The following is an 18,377-nucleotide window of genomic DNA, read 5'->3' on the forward strand; positions in this document are numbered from 1 at the left end:
GACTTGCTGAAGCTTGCATTATCTTGGGAAGGATGAATAATTGCATAGTGTCTGGAGACAGTTACATGAAGATAACCACATTGCTGTTTTACAAATTTTCATTACTGGTATGTTGCTCAAAAAGGTTGACGAACAGGAATGACCCTAGTGTAATGGACTGTTATCCTTTGAGGAGGAAAGACCTTAGCTAGATCATAGCAGAGCTTGATACAATCAGAAATCTAGTGGGTTATACACTGATCTCTAACAGATTGTCCTTTAAATCTTTCAGCATAGGCTACAAAAAGTCTAAGAGAAGATCTGAAAGATTTCGTATGGTCTAGATAAAAGGACAGAGCCCTCCGAATATCCAACACTTGAAGCTTTATCTCATCCCTACTACACTGAAGCTTTGGAAACACCAGACGGCATATGGTCCAATTGAGATGGAATGCAGAAACAACCTTAGGCATAAACTTAGGGTGTAGCCTGAGAGAGACCTTGTCCCTGTGGAATAGTGTGTTAAAGGAGGGTCAGCTAGTAGTGCCTGAGGCTTTGATACCCTCCTCACAGAAGTAACTGCTACCAGAAACACTCTTTTAATTTATAGTAACAGTAAGAATGCCGTTGCCAAAGGTTCAAAAGGAAAACTCATTAAGCATGACAGTACTCAATTTAGATCCCATGAGGGCACTGCATTAGACACAGGAGAGTAAATATGTACAAATCCCTTTAGAAATCTAGTTATCAAGGGATGTAAAGAGATTGAAAATCCATTGACAGGTGGATGTAAGCAAAAATGGCTGTGAAATAGACTCTTACTGAACTAAATGAGAAACCAGAAGATTTCAAATGTCATGGGTAGCCCAATATTTGTCTGATCTGTGTGCAACCAGTTGATAACTGATGTGATTCAGCAGAGACTAAAAAAAATTCCATTTCGCTGAATAGGTGACTCATGGAGTCCTTTCTGCTATTTCCCAAGATAGCCTGGACATCCTAAAAACAGACTTTTCCCCTTGTGTTACTTAGACAGAGGTTATCCAAGCAGTGAGTTGCAAAGTTTGCGGGTTGGGGTGCAGGGATTTGTTCCTGGTTTTGAGACAAGAGATCCTTCACCAGTGATCAAGCTATGGGTGGTGGAATTGAGAGCTAATACAAGTCCATGATGCCTTGGTCAGGCAGGTGCTATGAGGTTCATGGTTGCTTTGTCTATGTTCTGATTACTTGGAATTACAGGGATTGAATGGAATGCATACAGCAGATGACTTGACCAGGAAAGAAGAAAAGCAGCTGTTACGGAGCCCAGACTGCAATCTGCCCTGGAGCAGAATTTCCTGGATGTGTTGTTCAGGTTTGTTCAATGAGGTCTAATATTAAGTACAATAACTCCTCACTTAAAGTCGCCCCAGTTAACGTTGTTACATTGCTCATCAATTAGAGAACATGCTCACATAGTATGCCATCTTGTGCTGGTTATAGCGTGCCTCTGCCTTGAATTGTTTTCCGGGGAGCACTACTGAAAAGTTATTTTTCATTTAAATTATTTTTTCATGACATTTTCTTAAATTAGCCCATCCGCCTACAAACAGACACTCTTTTTATAATAGCTAATAACTAAATAAGGTACATGGTAAATCCCAGCAATTCCATCACCGAGCCATTATGGTTGTCCTTTCAAAGAATAGTGTGGAATCATTCCAGAGAAGTACCATTAGATGAACATTTTACATTACTGATTAACATATTGCATGTTAATTTCAATTATGAGAATTATGATGTATATATCGCATCACTGGGATGTGCCCCGAGGTTGGTCAGTTGGTCATTCATGCTCTCACACACTTTCATTAAAGAGTTATCTTGACAGCATCTCTTTCCATATTAATCAATTATATTATATTAGAAAGTAAATATTTATATATATAAATACTTACTTTCTAATATAATATAATTTTATATATGAAAGTAAATATTAGAGAACATGGGAAAACCTTCATGAGCCCTGAAATTCACTGAGATTAAAATATAAAAATCATAGGATTATTCGGTAATGTGAGAGGACAAGTGGACAGTGGGAAAGTAAGAATCATGCCCAGATCTAGTGACGGATATTTGATAAATAACTTCAAAAATAAATGTGCTGGTATCACCCTCATAAATTTCATTCAGGAATACTTCTGCTTCTGAAATGAGTCACATTTCTTTAATTTAAAAGACCAAGAGCCCTTTTCCTACTGAAAATAGCAAACATGATTGTTTCACCGCTGTAGCTGGATAGTCCTCATGAAAAGCACTTAATCAGTGGCAGAAGCAGGTGAGTCTCCTTCACATAATTTAATGCACGATTTAAGAGATGTGAAATGACTAGATAGATATGAGACAATTCTACCGTTTTACAGTTTTTTCAAAAATCACATTTCCTCTTTTCACTCTTACCTTGAATCTGTTAGTAAATAGCTCCAGTTTAGGAAACAACTCCCTGTTGGTGTACAGACTCTGTAGAGCTTTCAAACACTTCAATCTCACTTCACCTTGCTAAAGAAAAACACACTAAGATTAGCCAAAATATCCTAATGAAATGTACATGAAGATTAAGTAGCATCCATCTAGTAATCTCTAGTTTTGTTGTACATTTAAAATTCTATGTAAATAAGTTACCAAAAACAACCTCATTAAATAATCTAACAGTTAAATTAAAATGTACAAAAATATTAGGGAATATTCTACAAAAACAAGTGTTATACTTCTTCTGCTTCTGTACACAGAAAAGACCCAACCTGCACCACTGAAGTTCATGGAGGCAGGACTGAGTCCAAAGCTGGCTTCTAAAGGTTCTTTCAGTTGATGTTGAAAACAAAACAAACAAACAAACAAACAACAAAAACCCCAAAACCAGGGGGAAAAATATAAGAATTATTTGAAACTCGTGTCTGTTGGGGTATGTAAGAGTTAAGTAAATATCTGGGTAACCGTTGTCATGGTAAAAGGGAGTAAGGCACAGGCAAGCACTATTTCTTCACTTGATAAATAAAGCTACCATTCTTTTTCCTTCCCTTCCGCTTGTTAAGGATAGATAAGCATTGCAGCTGCATAAGGAATATGGTTGTCTGAAGGATACCCTTTGTGTGAAGAAGTGTTATCTCCCCTCTCACTTCCTCTCCCAGTTACATAAACGAGCTCGGGGTCATGGCCCCTTCCTCCTTCCCCTGTGAGTTGCTGATTAAGGGAACTTGTGGCTACAATTACTGTAAAGAAATGCATCTTCAAGGTAAAAAGGTCTGTATAATATGCTTAATGCTGTAAACAGGGGCAGGTATAATTATATTCAGTATATAGCTATTAATATTCATGATATGGGTGTTCATATTATTAAACAAGAGTTTTGGGGGCACTGTAATAAACGTGGGTACTTACATATTAAGTTAGATAAAAAGAGTGTGATGTGATTAATTCAGGTCTTACTTGACAATTGGGTCGAGGGGAACAACTACCGCAATAAAGAAGTCGGTTTACTCAATCCGCCTGTGGGTCCTCCTGCTCCTTCTTTCCATCTCTAACAGTGTCTTCTGAAGATGTACATTGAATATGCAAAAGATTGACCCCCTAGTGAATTTTTTGTCTTTACAATATGAAAGTCTGGATTTAACTTTGCTTCATGTTGTGATCTTGGAGAACAGCCATTAGCAAGGGGCACTGGTCAGCCTGTGCAAAATTTCCACAAGTACCTATCTCTTCTCAATGCCTTTTCACACACATTGTATGGTACACAAAGCTAAGAAATATCAAAAAAGAAAAACCCATCATCTCTTAACTCTGAGGAGATGGGGGATAGATAAGTGCCAATCAATGATGGGGATTCCACAACCTCCCTTTGAAAACCTATTCTAGATCTTAACTACCCTTTAAGTTAGAAAGTTTATCCTAACATCTAACCTGAATTTCCCTTGCTGCATATTAAGCCCATTACTTCTTGTCCTACCTTCAGTGGACATGAAGGACAATTGATCACAGTCCTCTTTATAACATGTTAGAAGACTGCTATTATGCTCTCCTTCAGTCTTCTTTTCTCGAGCCTAAATGTGCCCAGTTTTTTTTTTTTAACCTTTCCTGGTTTTCTAAACCTTTTATCACTTTTGTTGCTCTCCTCTGGACTCACTCCAGTTTTTCCATATCTTTCCGAAAGTGGGGTGTCCAGAGTTGGACATAGTACTCCAGCTGAGGCCTCACCAGTACCGAGCAGAGTGGGACAATTACCTCCCATGTCTTACATACAACACCCCTGTTAATACACCAAAGAATATTAGCCTTTTTTTCCAGCTACATCACACTGGTGACTCATTCAATTTGTGATCCACTAGAACCCCCAGATCCTTTTCAGCAGTACTACCATCTAGCCAGTTATTCCTCATTTCATGTTTGTGCACTTGTCTTCATTAAATTTCATCTTGTTTAATTCAGATCAATACTCCAATTTGTCAAGTAATTTTGAATTCTAATCCTGTCCCCCGAAGTGCTTGTAATCCCGCCCATTTTGGTTTTTCTATAAATTATAAGAATACTCTCCACTACATTATCCAGGTCATTAATGAAAATATTAAATAATACCAGATCCAGAACTGCCCCAGGCGGCTTCACTAGATACACCCTCCTGGTCTGAGAGTGAACTATTGATGACTACTCTGAGTATGTCTTTCAACCAATTGTGCTCTCATCTTTTAGTAATTCTGTCTAGACGACATTTCCCTAGTTTGCTTGTGAGAATGGTACATGGGACACTCCCAAAAACCTTACTAAAAATCAAGATACATTACATCTACTGCTTCCTCCTCCCCTCCTCTCCCCCATCCACTAGGCCAGTGACCCAAAGAAGGAAATTGTTGGTCTAGCATGATTTCTTCTTGACAATTCAATGCTGGATATTCCTTATAACCCTGTTATCCTCCAGGTGTTTACAAACTGATTGTTAAATAATTTGCTCTCATATCTTTCCAGATATCAAAGTTATGCCGACTGGTCTCTAATTCCCTGGGTCCTCTTTGTTACCTTTTTGCAACTTTAAGGCATAGGGCACCCCAGGAAAATAATACAAGTCACTTAAACCTCATGAAAAAAACAGGGCTTGATTCTTGTGTCAGCCTATGCTGTGCTCATTGCTGCACCTCAAGGGCTGCTCAAACTAGCACCCGGATGAACATTCAGAGACTGAGACTACATAAATGTGGTCAGAATCCTAATCACCTAAATTCTTTTCTCCTGAACTCCATAAATCCAAGATGGAAGAGGGGTCGATGGGCAGAAAGTGGAAGTATACAGAAGCAACCCTTGAAGAACGACAGTTACTATTAAGTAACCACTTTCCTTTTGGTGAGCTTTTGCATACTTCTACTCATGAGAGACTGGTATAGTCAATCTTTGGTAGGGTGTACTCTAGCTTCGATGTTTCTGTGATTACTATTGCAGAGGAAGCTTGAGAGATGCAACAGACTCTTTTAACGTGATTTCTATGCACTTCCACCAATTGATCTGTCAAGGTATACAAAGCATAAGGTAGGTCATTGTAATTTTGGACCATCAAATCTTGGAGAGGTCGTTTCCTGAGACAAGCCTAAGAGATTGTATAAATGGCTAAGCTATCAGGAAAAATCTTGCAGATATAAAACAATTTTGACTTACTGCAAGATTGCTGCAGACCTTTTCTTTGATTGTATGGATTCCATAACTGCATCTAGAAAGGATATCTGGTGTATGGAGGCCAGGGGAAACTTTTCCCAGCTGATCTGAAGATACTGCAGGCTGTTTGAATTGATAAACTGAGTAGGTTGTTGGATCTAGTTCTTGTCATCCAGTTGTCTGAGTAAGGGTAGAATTTGATGTTTCATCTTAAGTGGACAGCCATCATTGCCAAGCACTTGGTGAAAACTGTGTGTTCTGTTGACAGTCCAAATGACAGGACCTTGTATTGAAAGTGTCTGTTGCTCACACTAAATGGCCGCATTAGTACATGGAAGTGCCTGTCCTTTAGGGTGAAAGAACTGAGACAGTCGCAGGGCAGGAGGATGGGAGAGATGTTTCTCAAAGACAGAAGGCAGAATTTATCTTCTGATGAAACTCTTCAGTTTCCAAAAGATAATATGAGGGAGAGGTTCTTTTGGATGAGGAAGTGCCTGCTGTAGAAGCTTTTCCTTTGGTACTGACTCTGAACCTCTTCTATGGATCCCTCTGTAGAAGAGAATTCACCTAGAAGTAATAACTCATCAAAAGGATCCCTGATGAAATGTCAAAGCAGAATTTAGAGGAAGCCTAGACTTAAAAAGGATGCAGTAGCCATTCTTCACAATCTGCTTTCAAGCTGTTTGGTAGTGGGCCTGATGGCCCTAAAGGAAGGTAAAGAATACAATGAAATTGGTTCTGTGCTCCTGACAAATGCATCAAAACTGAGGAGGCTGGAGACTGGGAGGGACCTCCTGGAGACCTGTGTCTTGCAGACTTGGTTTTAGACAATATATTCATGTAATGTTTAAGAAAAGTTTTGTAAATGAGTTCCAATAGTTCATGGATTAGGGACCCTGTAGCAGGGTGGTCACCCTCTCCAGCCCCGAGAGTTACAGCCAGCCCTCGGAGAGGACTGGGGCTGTGAGCCAAAAACCAAGGTTGATTGGGGAAAAAGCCATAGCTGGGGCCACGCCCCAATAAGGCCACAGCTGGCCCTATAAAAGGCTGTGGGCCAGGAGCTCTGGCAGTGTCTCTCTAGCTGTGGAGCAAGACAGGCCTGGCTGCTTGGGAGCTCAGCAGGGTACCTAGAGTGAAGCAGGGCTGGGGAAAGGACAGAGGAGCTGGAGAGCTCCAGACTGGAAAACCCCCAGGCTGCAGGCCTTGGTAAAGGCCAGGAAGGGTACCAGGGTTGCAGACGTGCAGCCCAGGGTGGGTAAAGGCAACAGGGCCAAAACTCGCTTGCCAATGATGAGTGGTATAGACTGAAGTCTGCCCCAGTGAATGGGGGCTAGATGGTGACTGGCAGTAGCCACTGAGGCGAGGTGGGGGAAGAGGGTTGAAGGTTCCCCTGAGTGGGGAGATCCAGAAAGTGGGGTTACTGCCAGGGGGCAGCACCCAAAGTAAAGGGGCACCAGGGTCTGGGAGGGACACAGGGGCCTGAGGCAAATGGGACATTGGCCAGCAGAGGGCACTCCGGAGCTGGAGAGCTAATTCCCAGGATGACCAGCAGGAGATGCTGTGCTGGTAAGTCTTCGCGTTGCTACAGACCCAATTTTATAGGGTTCCAGGGGCTTCTGTATAGATTATTTAGGTTAATCTTTCTATCTACCCAATGGGACTCAGTGGTCAGTCTAGAAGATAGCATCAGAGATGCTTAGCTTTGCAGTTCTCAAACTGGATTTGTGTCTCCCAAGATAACCTGCTTGTTAACAGCAAAAATGTTTTAAATAAAAAATATACAGAGGTAATAAAAAACAGACCTCAACCCTATTGTCCCTCTGCAAAAGTGTGTACACAGAGTCAATCCCTTACCTCTCTCTAAAAGTGCAAAGTTTCAAAAAGTTCAATGAATAAAAGATTGTTGGGGGCGCAACAGATCTGGACAAGGAGAAGTCGTCTGGAGATAAATGTAAGAGGGGAGGGGCACTTTTCATTCTTCTCGTTGAAACCCACTATAACCTAGATCTAGGTTTCTTTATCTAAGATTAGTTCAGAATTGGTCAGAAAAATATTCTAGTTAGCATCAACTGGTGACAATCCATGTTGGGATTGGACTCCTAGTAATCATGTCATTGCCTAAATCCAGTGGAGTTGCAACAGGCAAACTGTGCAGGATTCTCTGTGACAACTGAATCTACCATCTATGTGATTCCAACACGACCTGAAAATTTTGATTGTTTCAGCCAGATCATCTAAATAGGTACAAGAAAAAAACATCCCTTATGGTAATCGAAAAGGATATACTTCATTGTGGAAAGAAAGAAACAGAAAGGAGTGCTAAGTGTCATCGGATGAAAATACTCAACATCCTTACTATAGTCACTGAAGTTAGTGCACCGCCAAGGATGGACTGAGATGGTTGAAGCTCTGTACTTTACTCACTCCAGTTGCTAAGCTTGGATATTATTGCACCAGCATGGGCTTGCAAAGCCAGTGAAACACTCAAGTCTCAGCTGATGTGACTGCAGGAATACTTCTTATGCACATAAAAAGCACAACAGGACAAGTTTATTGAGTGCAATGTGCGCAGAATACTGTGACAAATAGTCATCTTACCACTTGCCTCCTCCTTGCTATCACTGTCCTTCATTGCTGAGGTCAATAAGACCCTTTCACTCATGAAAGCTGCAGGACCTGGTGGTGTTTTGCCAGAAATTTGTTAACAACCTCAGAGCTAAGTACAAAAAATGGCTGGCAATACTGTTCTCCAATATCCATTCCTCAGGGTTTGTCCTGAGAATCCAGTTCACAGTACCAGCCTCTCTCACTCCTCTGCTTGTCGTACAAGCTTATAGAGAGAATATTACTGGCAAGGATCATACCGCCTGTAAAAGCAATGCCAAACCAAACAAGCAGGTATATAACCAGGCTGCAGCTGTACTAACCAAGTATTAGCCTTACCATCACACAAAGGCAGAATTCCAGTGAAAACTCATGACTGAGGCAGCTTTCTTAGACTTATATGAGGCATACAACGTGGTATGATGGATATTACTGCCTCTTTCTAAAAACCAGCAAAATTATTCCATGCAGTGCAATGATAAAATTCTTCTGAGAAGTGCTGACCAATCATAGATTTCATGTTTTCCTTGGTGACCAGGTCAGCAGGCCATGCACTGTCAATGATGGTCTACCACAGAGATCAGTTCTATCACCAATTCTGTTTAATATCTATACCAGCAACCTTCTTCAAACATCACCACCGAAATTTGTGTCTGCTGATGACATTGCTCTGACTAAAACCAAATCCCACTAAGATTGTTTAGATTAAATACTGACAAAACTATCAAATAGTTAGACCAGAATTGTATTTGGACTTTTGTGGCCAGCAGATAACATATGATCCTATCCCAAAATATTTCGGTGTAACCGTAGACCAAAACCTCACAAAAATCACCAGTACCTGAAAAATATTCATGACAAAATAAAGATGTGTGTAGATCTCATCCAAAAATGGGCAGGAACGACCTGATGAGCTGATACAAAAAAAATCTAAGGACCTCTGCAGTGGCCCTTGTCTACTATACTGCAGAATACTGTTCACCAATCTGGGCACATAGCTCCCTCACATCACTTGCCAACTCTCAACTTAAACAGTCATGCATATCATTACAGTAAAAATCAAAGTCACAACCATAGCTTCCTGTACTGCTGTACATTCATTCACCCCAAATTTGTTGCAACACAGAAATCCTTCAGGAGCCTCATCATATTTGAGAGAACAATGATCTCCCAGTACAGGAAGGCCTAAATAATATCTGAAAAAACTGAAGTAAATCCAGAAAACCTTTCTGGCTTCCAGTGCAAGAGCTCAAAGACTCAGGGTTTTCTCCCCATGAAAATCAGTGGCAAGCAAGGAGGAAGATGACAACATCCCGAACAAACATCTCATCAAGGATTCAATTGAAGAACCCAGTGGCTTTTCAATTCCATAGAAAATAAGGTCCACTATAAACCTATACATCACACGGCAGAAGCACCTAACCTACTCCATAAATGGAAACTTAGATCCAAACCTATTTGTGAGTATGGAAATGAACTTCAAACTGTGTGACATCATGTCAACCAATGTCCCAATCAATCATATTTTGGTTGTTTCTCGGTCATCCACTCCATGTCATCTGAAGCAATCAATTGGATCACCAGCCTAGACCTGGACATCTAACATTGCTGGTTTTAAGCTACATAAATGAAGATGATGACTACAGAAATGTATTAGTCAACAAATAAATGAAAGGAAGAAAAATAATCAAAAGGTGATATACTGAACAGGAAAAGGAAACATGCATTTTTCCTGGTGTCGTATTCTGGAAAATACTACTTACCCTGTCATGAAGTGTCCAACCAACATATTTTAAATAACTATCATTCAGGAAGGCATCACTGTACATTTTCATCCATACTCCGATTTCCTCAATACAAACAGCTCTAATCTCAGCAATAGCATCACTAGAGAAAAAGAAAAAAAATAATACTCTTAACAAGGTTCAAGTCAAACACAATTTTCCCTTCATCCCCATTAGTCTAGTGATAATTTACTAGCACCTTATAATACCACAATATTTATGGGTCTGTCTTTACTTTCTCCACCATACCCCCAGTCTGACTTTGTACTCTTTTATCCTTGTGTTCAACTCTGATGTCTCTAAACTTGTCATCCTCAAATCCATCAACTTATCAGTTTCACCCCATCCCCTCTGTATTTAAGTGTGCTGGTTCTGCCATCCTAAAGAGAGTGTCACTCTACTCCACTCCTCAATTACTCCATCTCTTTTCTTCCATTATTTCAAAGTTCCATAAGTAGCTGTCAATCTCAAATGTCTTGACTTTGTCTACTCCATCTATTTCCAAAATATGATCTACAAAGATCTATCTGGTTGCTTGACTCTCTTTTTTTGTCCAGAAACTTCTATGAGTGTTCAGGCTCCTTTTGTGAAGAAAAGCATGAAAACCTGGAAGCAATGAGGAGGAACCAATCCAGTTTTTTTCAGCCAGAGACCCCTACTCAGATCTCCATTCCTGAAATGAACTTGAGAACTGGTGGTGCTGGACGACTCTAAGGTGGGGAGAGAAGCTTAAGGCTGCAAAGCCACCAGGTTTGACCCAGTCCTATGATTCACTGCCTGCAGAGAGACCAAAGGAACTGATGCAGGGGCAGGCCACAGTACTGCATGCAAACTGATCACATGAGAGGGGACCAGGGATCTTCACTGTAGTCAGGGAAGTTGTGGATGGAAACACCCATGTTGCAGCACCACCTACTGGTCTTGGGTAGTTCTACAGTTCCCATCTGCTGTGATAACTGGGTCTACAAATTTACCCTAATTGTGACCTCAACTATAAAAAGTGTGTGAACATTCATAAAGTGTCAAAATAGCCTATAATAATAAACAATGATGGGAAAAGTTCCAAAAGGAAAAGGGAGAGAGACTGTATTAGTACAAACAAAAAGGCCTACAGATATAATTCAAAGACTGTGTAAAGATTATATCTGAGGTAAACAAGCAAAGTATGAGAACAAAAATTTATGAACCAAAATTGGTGTGTTGGAAAGTGATCTTATTGGAGAACAAAATAATGAGAGGATGGACTATTCTGCCTACCACTCCCTTAAACAAAATGGGGGGGGGAGGGGAGAGGAGAAATACAGATGACTAGGTGGAGACTAACACGATGCTGACTGATGGAAAGGCAAGAAAAAAGGAAGAAGCAAGCTTCACCATAACAGCTGCCACACCCACAGTCTCCTGGGAATCCCGACCTCCTCCATCAAAATCCTGAAAGATGCCCTGACCAGACCTGGCCAGAGAGAGCGAGCCAGATGACACTGCCACCTCCACCAGCTTTGGCTAAATCCTGAATACCACTAGGGATGTGAGAGCGAGTGATACTGAAACACCTTTGTGTGTTCTTCTCCTTCCCCACTTATTTCTGTTCTTATAGGCCTCTCCTTTTTCCTTTTGTCTAATGAATGGCTGAGCCAGACTCTCAAGACTGCATATTCTGTAACACTGGTATGAATCATGACCAAAAAGGCAACTAAAGCAATATTCTTAACAATTCAATGCTGGTAAAGTTTGCCAGGTCTCAGAGTGGTTATCAGACCATGTGCTACATCTGTTTTTTTCAGCAGTGAAGCTGCAAGTGAAAATCAACATCAGACACAGAAGCTGCATTTTCTATCTTTGCTATTCATTTCTCTGCCCTTTTGCCTGTGCGTGTTTTGTCTTCTTCGGAAATGGGACAGGACATTAGCAATGACAGCTCAAGCCCATCTCAGCTAACTACCTGTCTTTTCATCAAAAAGGACAGTTATCTTTAATGCCATCCAAGAGACTGTTAAATAGAGTTTTTTACTCTAAAAACTCTGCAGCTGAAGGGAAAGGGAACATGGGATGCTGTTACAATGAAAGCCTAATTTAATACTTTATATTTCAAATGCTTTAGCTGTTTTTTTCCTTCTGTGTATCTTTTATAAAAAAAGACTTAAGGATTTTTATTGGTGTTTGCACCATGGTACTAAGCAGGCAAACCATCATCATAGAAACTTCAAGTCTCCTTTGAAACTCCCTGGTTCTTTCAACCTCCAAGGCTGAACCACCTGTCACCTGCTGAGATGGGTACACCCCAACCTCAAATTAAAGAAACCATTCAGTTCATGATGGAGGTAATATTCATTATTAGCAGAGTAGGACAATGAACCAGCTGTCCCTACCAGGTATCTCTCAATTTGTTTTTAATCCATATACAGACATGAGATAAAGAAAAATGCTTTATAAATGCCAATAAATCAGATAGATTGAGCTGTGGGAAAATTTTTACCCTTCTTGGGGAAGCAGCCATGATAAAAAAAAAAAAAGGTGCTGTTTAATCGAAATTGCTATCTACTAAGTATTTCAAGTATACAATATTTCAGAACAGAATACGTTGGAATCTCTCTCTTACTGGCAGTTGTTTTAAAAAGAGTTTTCTGGAGTGGAGGTAATTATATCACATGCAGACCAAAGTACAGAGGCGGCAGGCCTGAATGAGAAGAAGGGGAGGTTAGTGGAGTCCACAAAGGGGTGGGCCACCTGAACTGTAGCTGAAGGGAGAGAAGAAAATAAAAGGGCTATTTATTTTAAAATGAAAGAAATAGAAAGAGTAATGAAAGAAACAGAATGTAAGGGTTAAAGAACAGTCTAAAAGATAATTCATAAGGACCAAAACAAAATGGTCAAGTATGTAAGGTTATAAATATAACTAACACAACCATTAGGGCATTCTTGCTGGGGATGCCTTATATCTCAACTCCTGCTGGGCAGATGCAGAAACATTCTCTTGCCAAATTCACCATCTAAACCTAAAAATCATTTGAGAAGAATTTAACAAGCACCCCAAAAAAGAAATCCAAGCCATCACAACTATTCCATAAAGCCATTTGTACTCAAGAGGATCTCTCTTAGCTTCTTAAAGGAAACACCACCTAAACAGAGAGAGAAAAGATCCTTCTTGCTACAAAAGTTGACATGCCAGAGATTCTCACAGAACTCAAGGGACATAGAACTGATATTCAGTCCACACTGCTGCTTATAAAAAAGGACATCTCTGACCTATGTGGGAAGTTCAATATAACTGAAAATGAAGTAGGAAAGAATGATGTCTGCAGCAATATACAACTTGTAGACCAGAATCAAGTATTTGGAGACAGAAGCAGATTATGGAGCCTGCTTCTGCCTATGGAGTCTGCTTTTGCTTACAGCACAGTATATCAGTCTCATCAGTGTAAGAAAGAACCAAACGGACTGACAAAGTTCAATAGTTAATAGTACAATTAATCTAATCATATAGTACATATTGGAGTGGCCAATTTGAATAGGGTTATCACAGATGTTCCACTTCAGGGTGTTGTTATAAAACAATGAAAAGTCTTAACTGAAATTAAGAATATGCAAGAGGTGTTCCTTGCAGCTGGGCAAGATGGCTTGTTTGGAGCTTTCCCAGTTCTCAGTCAGAGCTGCCTATGAAAAACTACATTTGAGGATATTGATCCTGCAGCAACAGTACAATATACAGGAAATCATCCTACAATGGAGGATGCCACAGACAATTCAGGTAAAATAGACTTAGCATTCAAGAATTGTGTGAGTGTGTGTTCGTTTTTGCTGTATTCATGCAAGGTATTAGGTACTGCGGCCCTTATACAGAAAAGAACTTAACTATATGATTAATCCTTAACTTATGCTTATGTGCTTTGCTTGATGAGGGCTGGAGCACTCAACAACTTGAAATATTGAGCCCAAAATGGATAATCAAATACATTTGTTCATATTCACTTATTGAAGACAAAGATTGCAGTTGCTGCTCTTCTCATAATCTGTTCTTACAGAAAGAACAGAGTCAAGCACAGGTGGTTTTCAGAGGAGAGCATGATGATGCTACTCAATATGCTAACATGCATCTTGACAGAAAAATATTAGGATGTATGAATGAGCTCCCTAAATCAGCACAAGAATAAGTATACACAAAGAAGCTCTAAAAGACAGAAATGAAGGTTACTCACCTGCCACTGCAGTTCTTCAAGATGGATTCTGCACACTCCCACTCATGGGATGCACAGATGGTGCAGCTCTGACTGTGGAACCTATTTGAAGGAGTGTGCGTTGAGGCACTCTCACACGTCCCTCTCTCTGCTCCTACTCACCTCCTGAGGGTGAGGCTATATAAGTGAGCATGGCACTCCACCCGCCTCAGTTCCTTCCACCACTTCCTCAGGTCCAAAGCTGAAGTAGGACTCAGAGAGAAGGAAATGAGGGAAGAGACCATCAACGTGCATAATCCATCTTGAAAAATTCTGGTTACAGGTGAGTAACCTTCACTTCTTCTTGAAGTAGCTTCTGCACATTCCCACTCGTGGCATAATTTCATAAGCAGCACTCTTGCCTGCATATTGTGGGGCATGGAGTCCTAATTAAATAATTATAATATTGCAGTACCAAACTGAGCATCCAATGTGGATGCCAGATATAGGGAATAGCGTTTCGTAAATGTATAAAAACAAAGTAGCTGCTCCACAGATCTCTAACATTGGGGTATGTTTAAGGCAGCTCACAGAAGCCAGCTTGGTCCTTGTGGAGTGCAATCTAAACCCCTCAAAGGAGAGGGACAAAGGTTTCTTTTAGGGCTGTCAAGCGATTAAAAAAATTAATTGCAATTAATCGCACTGTTAAACAGTAACAAGAATACCATTTATTTAAATATTTTTTGATGTTTTCTACATTTTCAAATGTATTGATTTCAGTTACAACATAGAATACAAAGTGTACAGGGCTCACTTAATATTTATTTTTTATATAAGCGGCATGGCCCAAGGGACATATTGGCCGTCACGTCCCGCAGCCCCCATTGGCCTGGAGCAGCGAACCGCAGCCAGTGGGAGCCGTGATCGGGCGAACCTGCAGACGGGGCAGGTAAACAAATCGGCCTGGCCCACAAGGGGCTTTCCCTACACAAGCGGCATCCCAAGTTTGGGAAACACTGCTATGGAGTATGGAATTTTTTTTTGTTTTTTTTATAGGCTATGCCACCACAATGCGTGGGTGGAGGTGAGGGCTGCAAAATCCCTCAAAACTGCTACTAGCAGAAAGAAGAGCTTTTTCTTCCCTCTGTTTGGTGACAAGACCAAGAGCCCCCATCTTCATGTTAGTTATGTAATTCAAAACCTAAAGTACCTCTATGACCCCTTTCTGCACTAAAAGGAGACAAATTGCAAGCTCTGACTCCTCTCACATCATAACACCAATATATTGCTGGGGAGTGTCAAGCAAACCTCTCTCATCCAAGGCATCTGGTTCAGTGGTAGACCAACACTTAACAAATCCATTACACATCAGCTTGCCTTTCTACTCATAGATGGATCTGAAGTTCTCATTTAGAGCTAACGCAAAGGCACTTACCAACACAGTCTGATTCTGCTCTCAGACCAGTTTTAGAGTTAGAGTTATGCTCACTTCAGTGGTATAACTCTAATGTCTTTACAATGAGGTCAGAGCACAATCGAGCCCACGACCCTGGAGACCCTCTTCTCTACTTCCCAACATCTCAGAGACCTGCTGACCTTTCCCTAGTGCCCCTTCACATCTTCATTCACATATCCCTGCCCTCCAAGCACTTGGCCACTCTCCTGTTTTTCATAGTGCTGCTTTCTAGTGTTGAAGAACCAAGCAGATAGTAAATGAGGCTATGTGGGAGACAGGGACAGAATGTGGATGTGCGGGGCAAAAGGAAGCAAGGTTGTGCATAAAGCCTAGGGGCAAAAGGGTTGTTTGCAGAGAAGAGGGCTATATTAGGGAAATCAGTGCTATTCAGAGAGGTGGGAGGATCCCAGACCCTGAGTCCCAGTGTCTCTGTCTTTTAAGGGCTTCCTCTAAGTTCCTGCCTTAGCTTCCCCAGCAGAAATCCCTCAGTCAAGCTGACGCAACATTGCCATGAGCAGTCTTTCAAGCATCATGCCTTGGCATCGAAAGCTTGAGGGCCCACCTCAGACACCTGCCCAGTTCACAGCATTGCTCTCCCTAACCCAGGCCCCTCTGCACATAATCCATCCTCCAAAAGACCCATGCACATGTCTGGTCGTCTCTATCTATTTCAACATCATCACTAAATTCTTCTGTCCACTTTACCCATGCAGAAACCTCAGATTCCCCTTCCCCTTGTCATCTCCAATCAACTTCCTATCATTCCTACATATTTCTGTTCACACACCCCCAGACAGCCCCACTCTCATCCACACACTGTTCCCTTTTTGCCCAATCTGTCTCAAGGCTTTCATAGACAACCAAAATGTTAAAGTTGAACAACATATGTTTCTTTATGACTAAAACAGTTAAATTCCACAGTTTCATATCCTGGAAGCTTACTTGGCAAGTTTATATGTTTTTTTAACAATTACAATGTTAAAATATTATCTTGTCTTACATAAATAAACCAAGCAATCAGTTGTAAAATAAGGAACAAATTCACCAGTATGCTCCAGCTGCTTTGCACTATCTCTGAAGCAGCCATAAATCCATTTTTTACTAGCCATTGTAACGTGATTGATTTGCACTGCTCCAAAGTAGCACAAAACTGCCAGAACTTTCTGGTTTATCTGGCTCTAAAAATAATTTAAAGCCCCCAAAATTCCCAAGTGAAAACACTGTTAAATTGGAATTAAGATGGAGAGTACACATCAGTAATTTAATGACAAAAACCACTATAATAATGCTTGTAATTGTAGCTAAAACAAGAATTACAAATCCAGGAAATTCAGAGTTAAGATTAATCTTAAAAGACATCCAAAATGTTAAGGCATGTAAAGGTACAGTGAAGGCACCCAATTAACTTTTTTGCTCTGTACAACATAAAATAACCATATGGTGGTTATTATTAAGGCATTTCAGTCTTTGTGGTCTCACCTTAGCTGAAACTGCATTTTAACAGTGAATTCATTTTTTTTCTCTCCTATGGTTTTACTTAGGACCAAATTAATGTTGTCTGGATATATTATTTATTTGGGTAAAAAGGGAGACACCTAAATTCTCTTCCTTAACCTCAAAGATTATAATGGTTTTAGTTTTGTTTTGGAGGGACCTAGAATGTTATACCACAAAAATCAACATATTTTTAATTAAATCTGGCAAATGATGCCTTCTACAGTGCTCATTTTCTTACCGGTATCTGTGAACAAATATACCCTTAAAAATAGAGTTCATCATATTTTCGATTTCATCTTGGTTTTCTTGCAGCTGCAAAAAAGAAATAGAAGATCACTAATATTTCAGACGGACATCCTGATAATTTATAGTACTAGCATCCTGAAACATTATACTATTAGCTTTAAGAAGTATGCTTCATTCAAAGGTATTATAATTAGCATTTTTCTTCCTCCCAATAGGCATAAATAAAAACATTTTATACATACATAGTTCTTTCATGAAAGGAAGTTAATACATCCTACAAACATTAATGAATTTAGACTGAGAAGCAGCCCTTTGACTAAGTATGATCCCCTTCTTTGCAAAGGAAATTGAGGGAAGGAGAGATTAAGTGCCCAATTCTGCTGACCATCTTCAATCTTCATTCAAGTAAGTGGATCTGCAGGTGCTCGGCATCTCTGGAAATCAGGCCACTTACGAGGCCTAATTATGAATTTAGAAGAGTAAAATTTTCCAACTTCTGGCCCCAGTTCAGGAAAGCATTAAAGCATCTGCTTGGCTTTAAGTATGTGCTTAACTTCCATTGACTTCAATGCACATGCTTAATGTTAAGCATATGCTTAACTGCTTCACTGCATAGGGAAACTTTCTAGAATTGGTACCTAGGTGCTTAAGTTGGGGCTAGTTCCCTGATATCAAGTCTCGTGCCCTGAAGGGAAGATCTACTGTAAAAACAGACCCTCTAAAAAAATGGCATAATGGGGATTCACATTGATTCTCCCTGATTGATTTCTGTATCAAATATGCTAATTTTACAAGTAAAATAATTTCTTTTCTGAGTTACCGTTGTGAAAACTCATCCTGGGAAAGAGTTCAAATGAATTATTGACATCCTGCATGTCATCACTACTATTATTAAATCTACTGAGAAATTATGTCTTCCACTTACACCTGTATAACTCTGGAGTTTCCAACTGGGATTTAAAGGTGCAATTAACTGGAAATTAG

General features: G+C 40.2%; 1 protein-coding gene across 4 annotated transcripts in view; it reads right to left on the reverse strand.

Moving 5' to 3' along the window:
• STAG1 (stromal antigen 1) overlaps positions 1-18,377 on the reverse strand; it is a 357,281-nt gene that overhangs the window by 157,014 nt on the left and 181,890 nt on the right. For all 4 annotated transcript variants that reach the window (XM_050965354.1, XM_050965355.1, XM_050965352.1 and 1 more), the window contains 3 exons: positions 17,386-17,459; positions 10,020-10,143; positions 2,419-2,517 (listed from right to left, as the gene is read on the reverse strand). In XM_050965354.1, the coding sequence (XP_050821311.1) occupies positions 2,419-2,517; positions 10,020-10,143; positions 17,386-17,459 (297 nt within the window). The remainder of the gene's footprint in view (positions 1-2,418; positions 2,518-10,019; positions 10,144-17,385; positions 17,460-18,377) is intronic.

The sequence above is a fragment of the Gopherus flavomarginatus genome, chromosome 8 (assembly GCF_025201925.1).
Source record: "Gopherus flavomarginatus isolate rGopFla2 chromosome 8, rGopFla2.mat.asm, whole genome shotgun sequence".
Taxonomy (NCBI): Eukaryota; Metazoa; Chordata; order Testudines; family Testudinidae; genus Gopherus; species Gopherus flavomarginatus.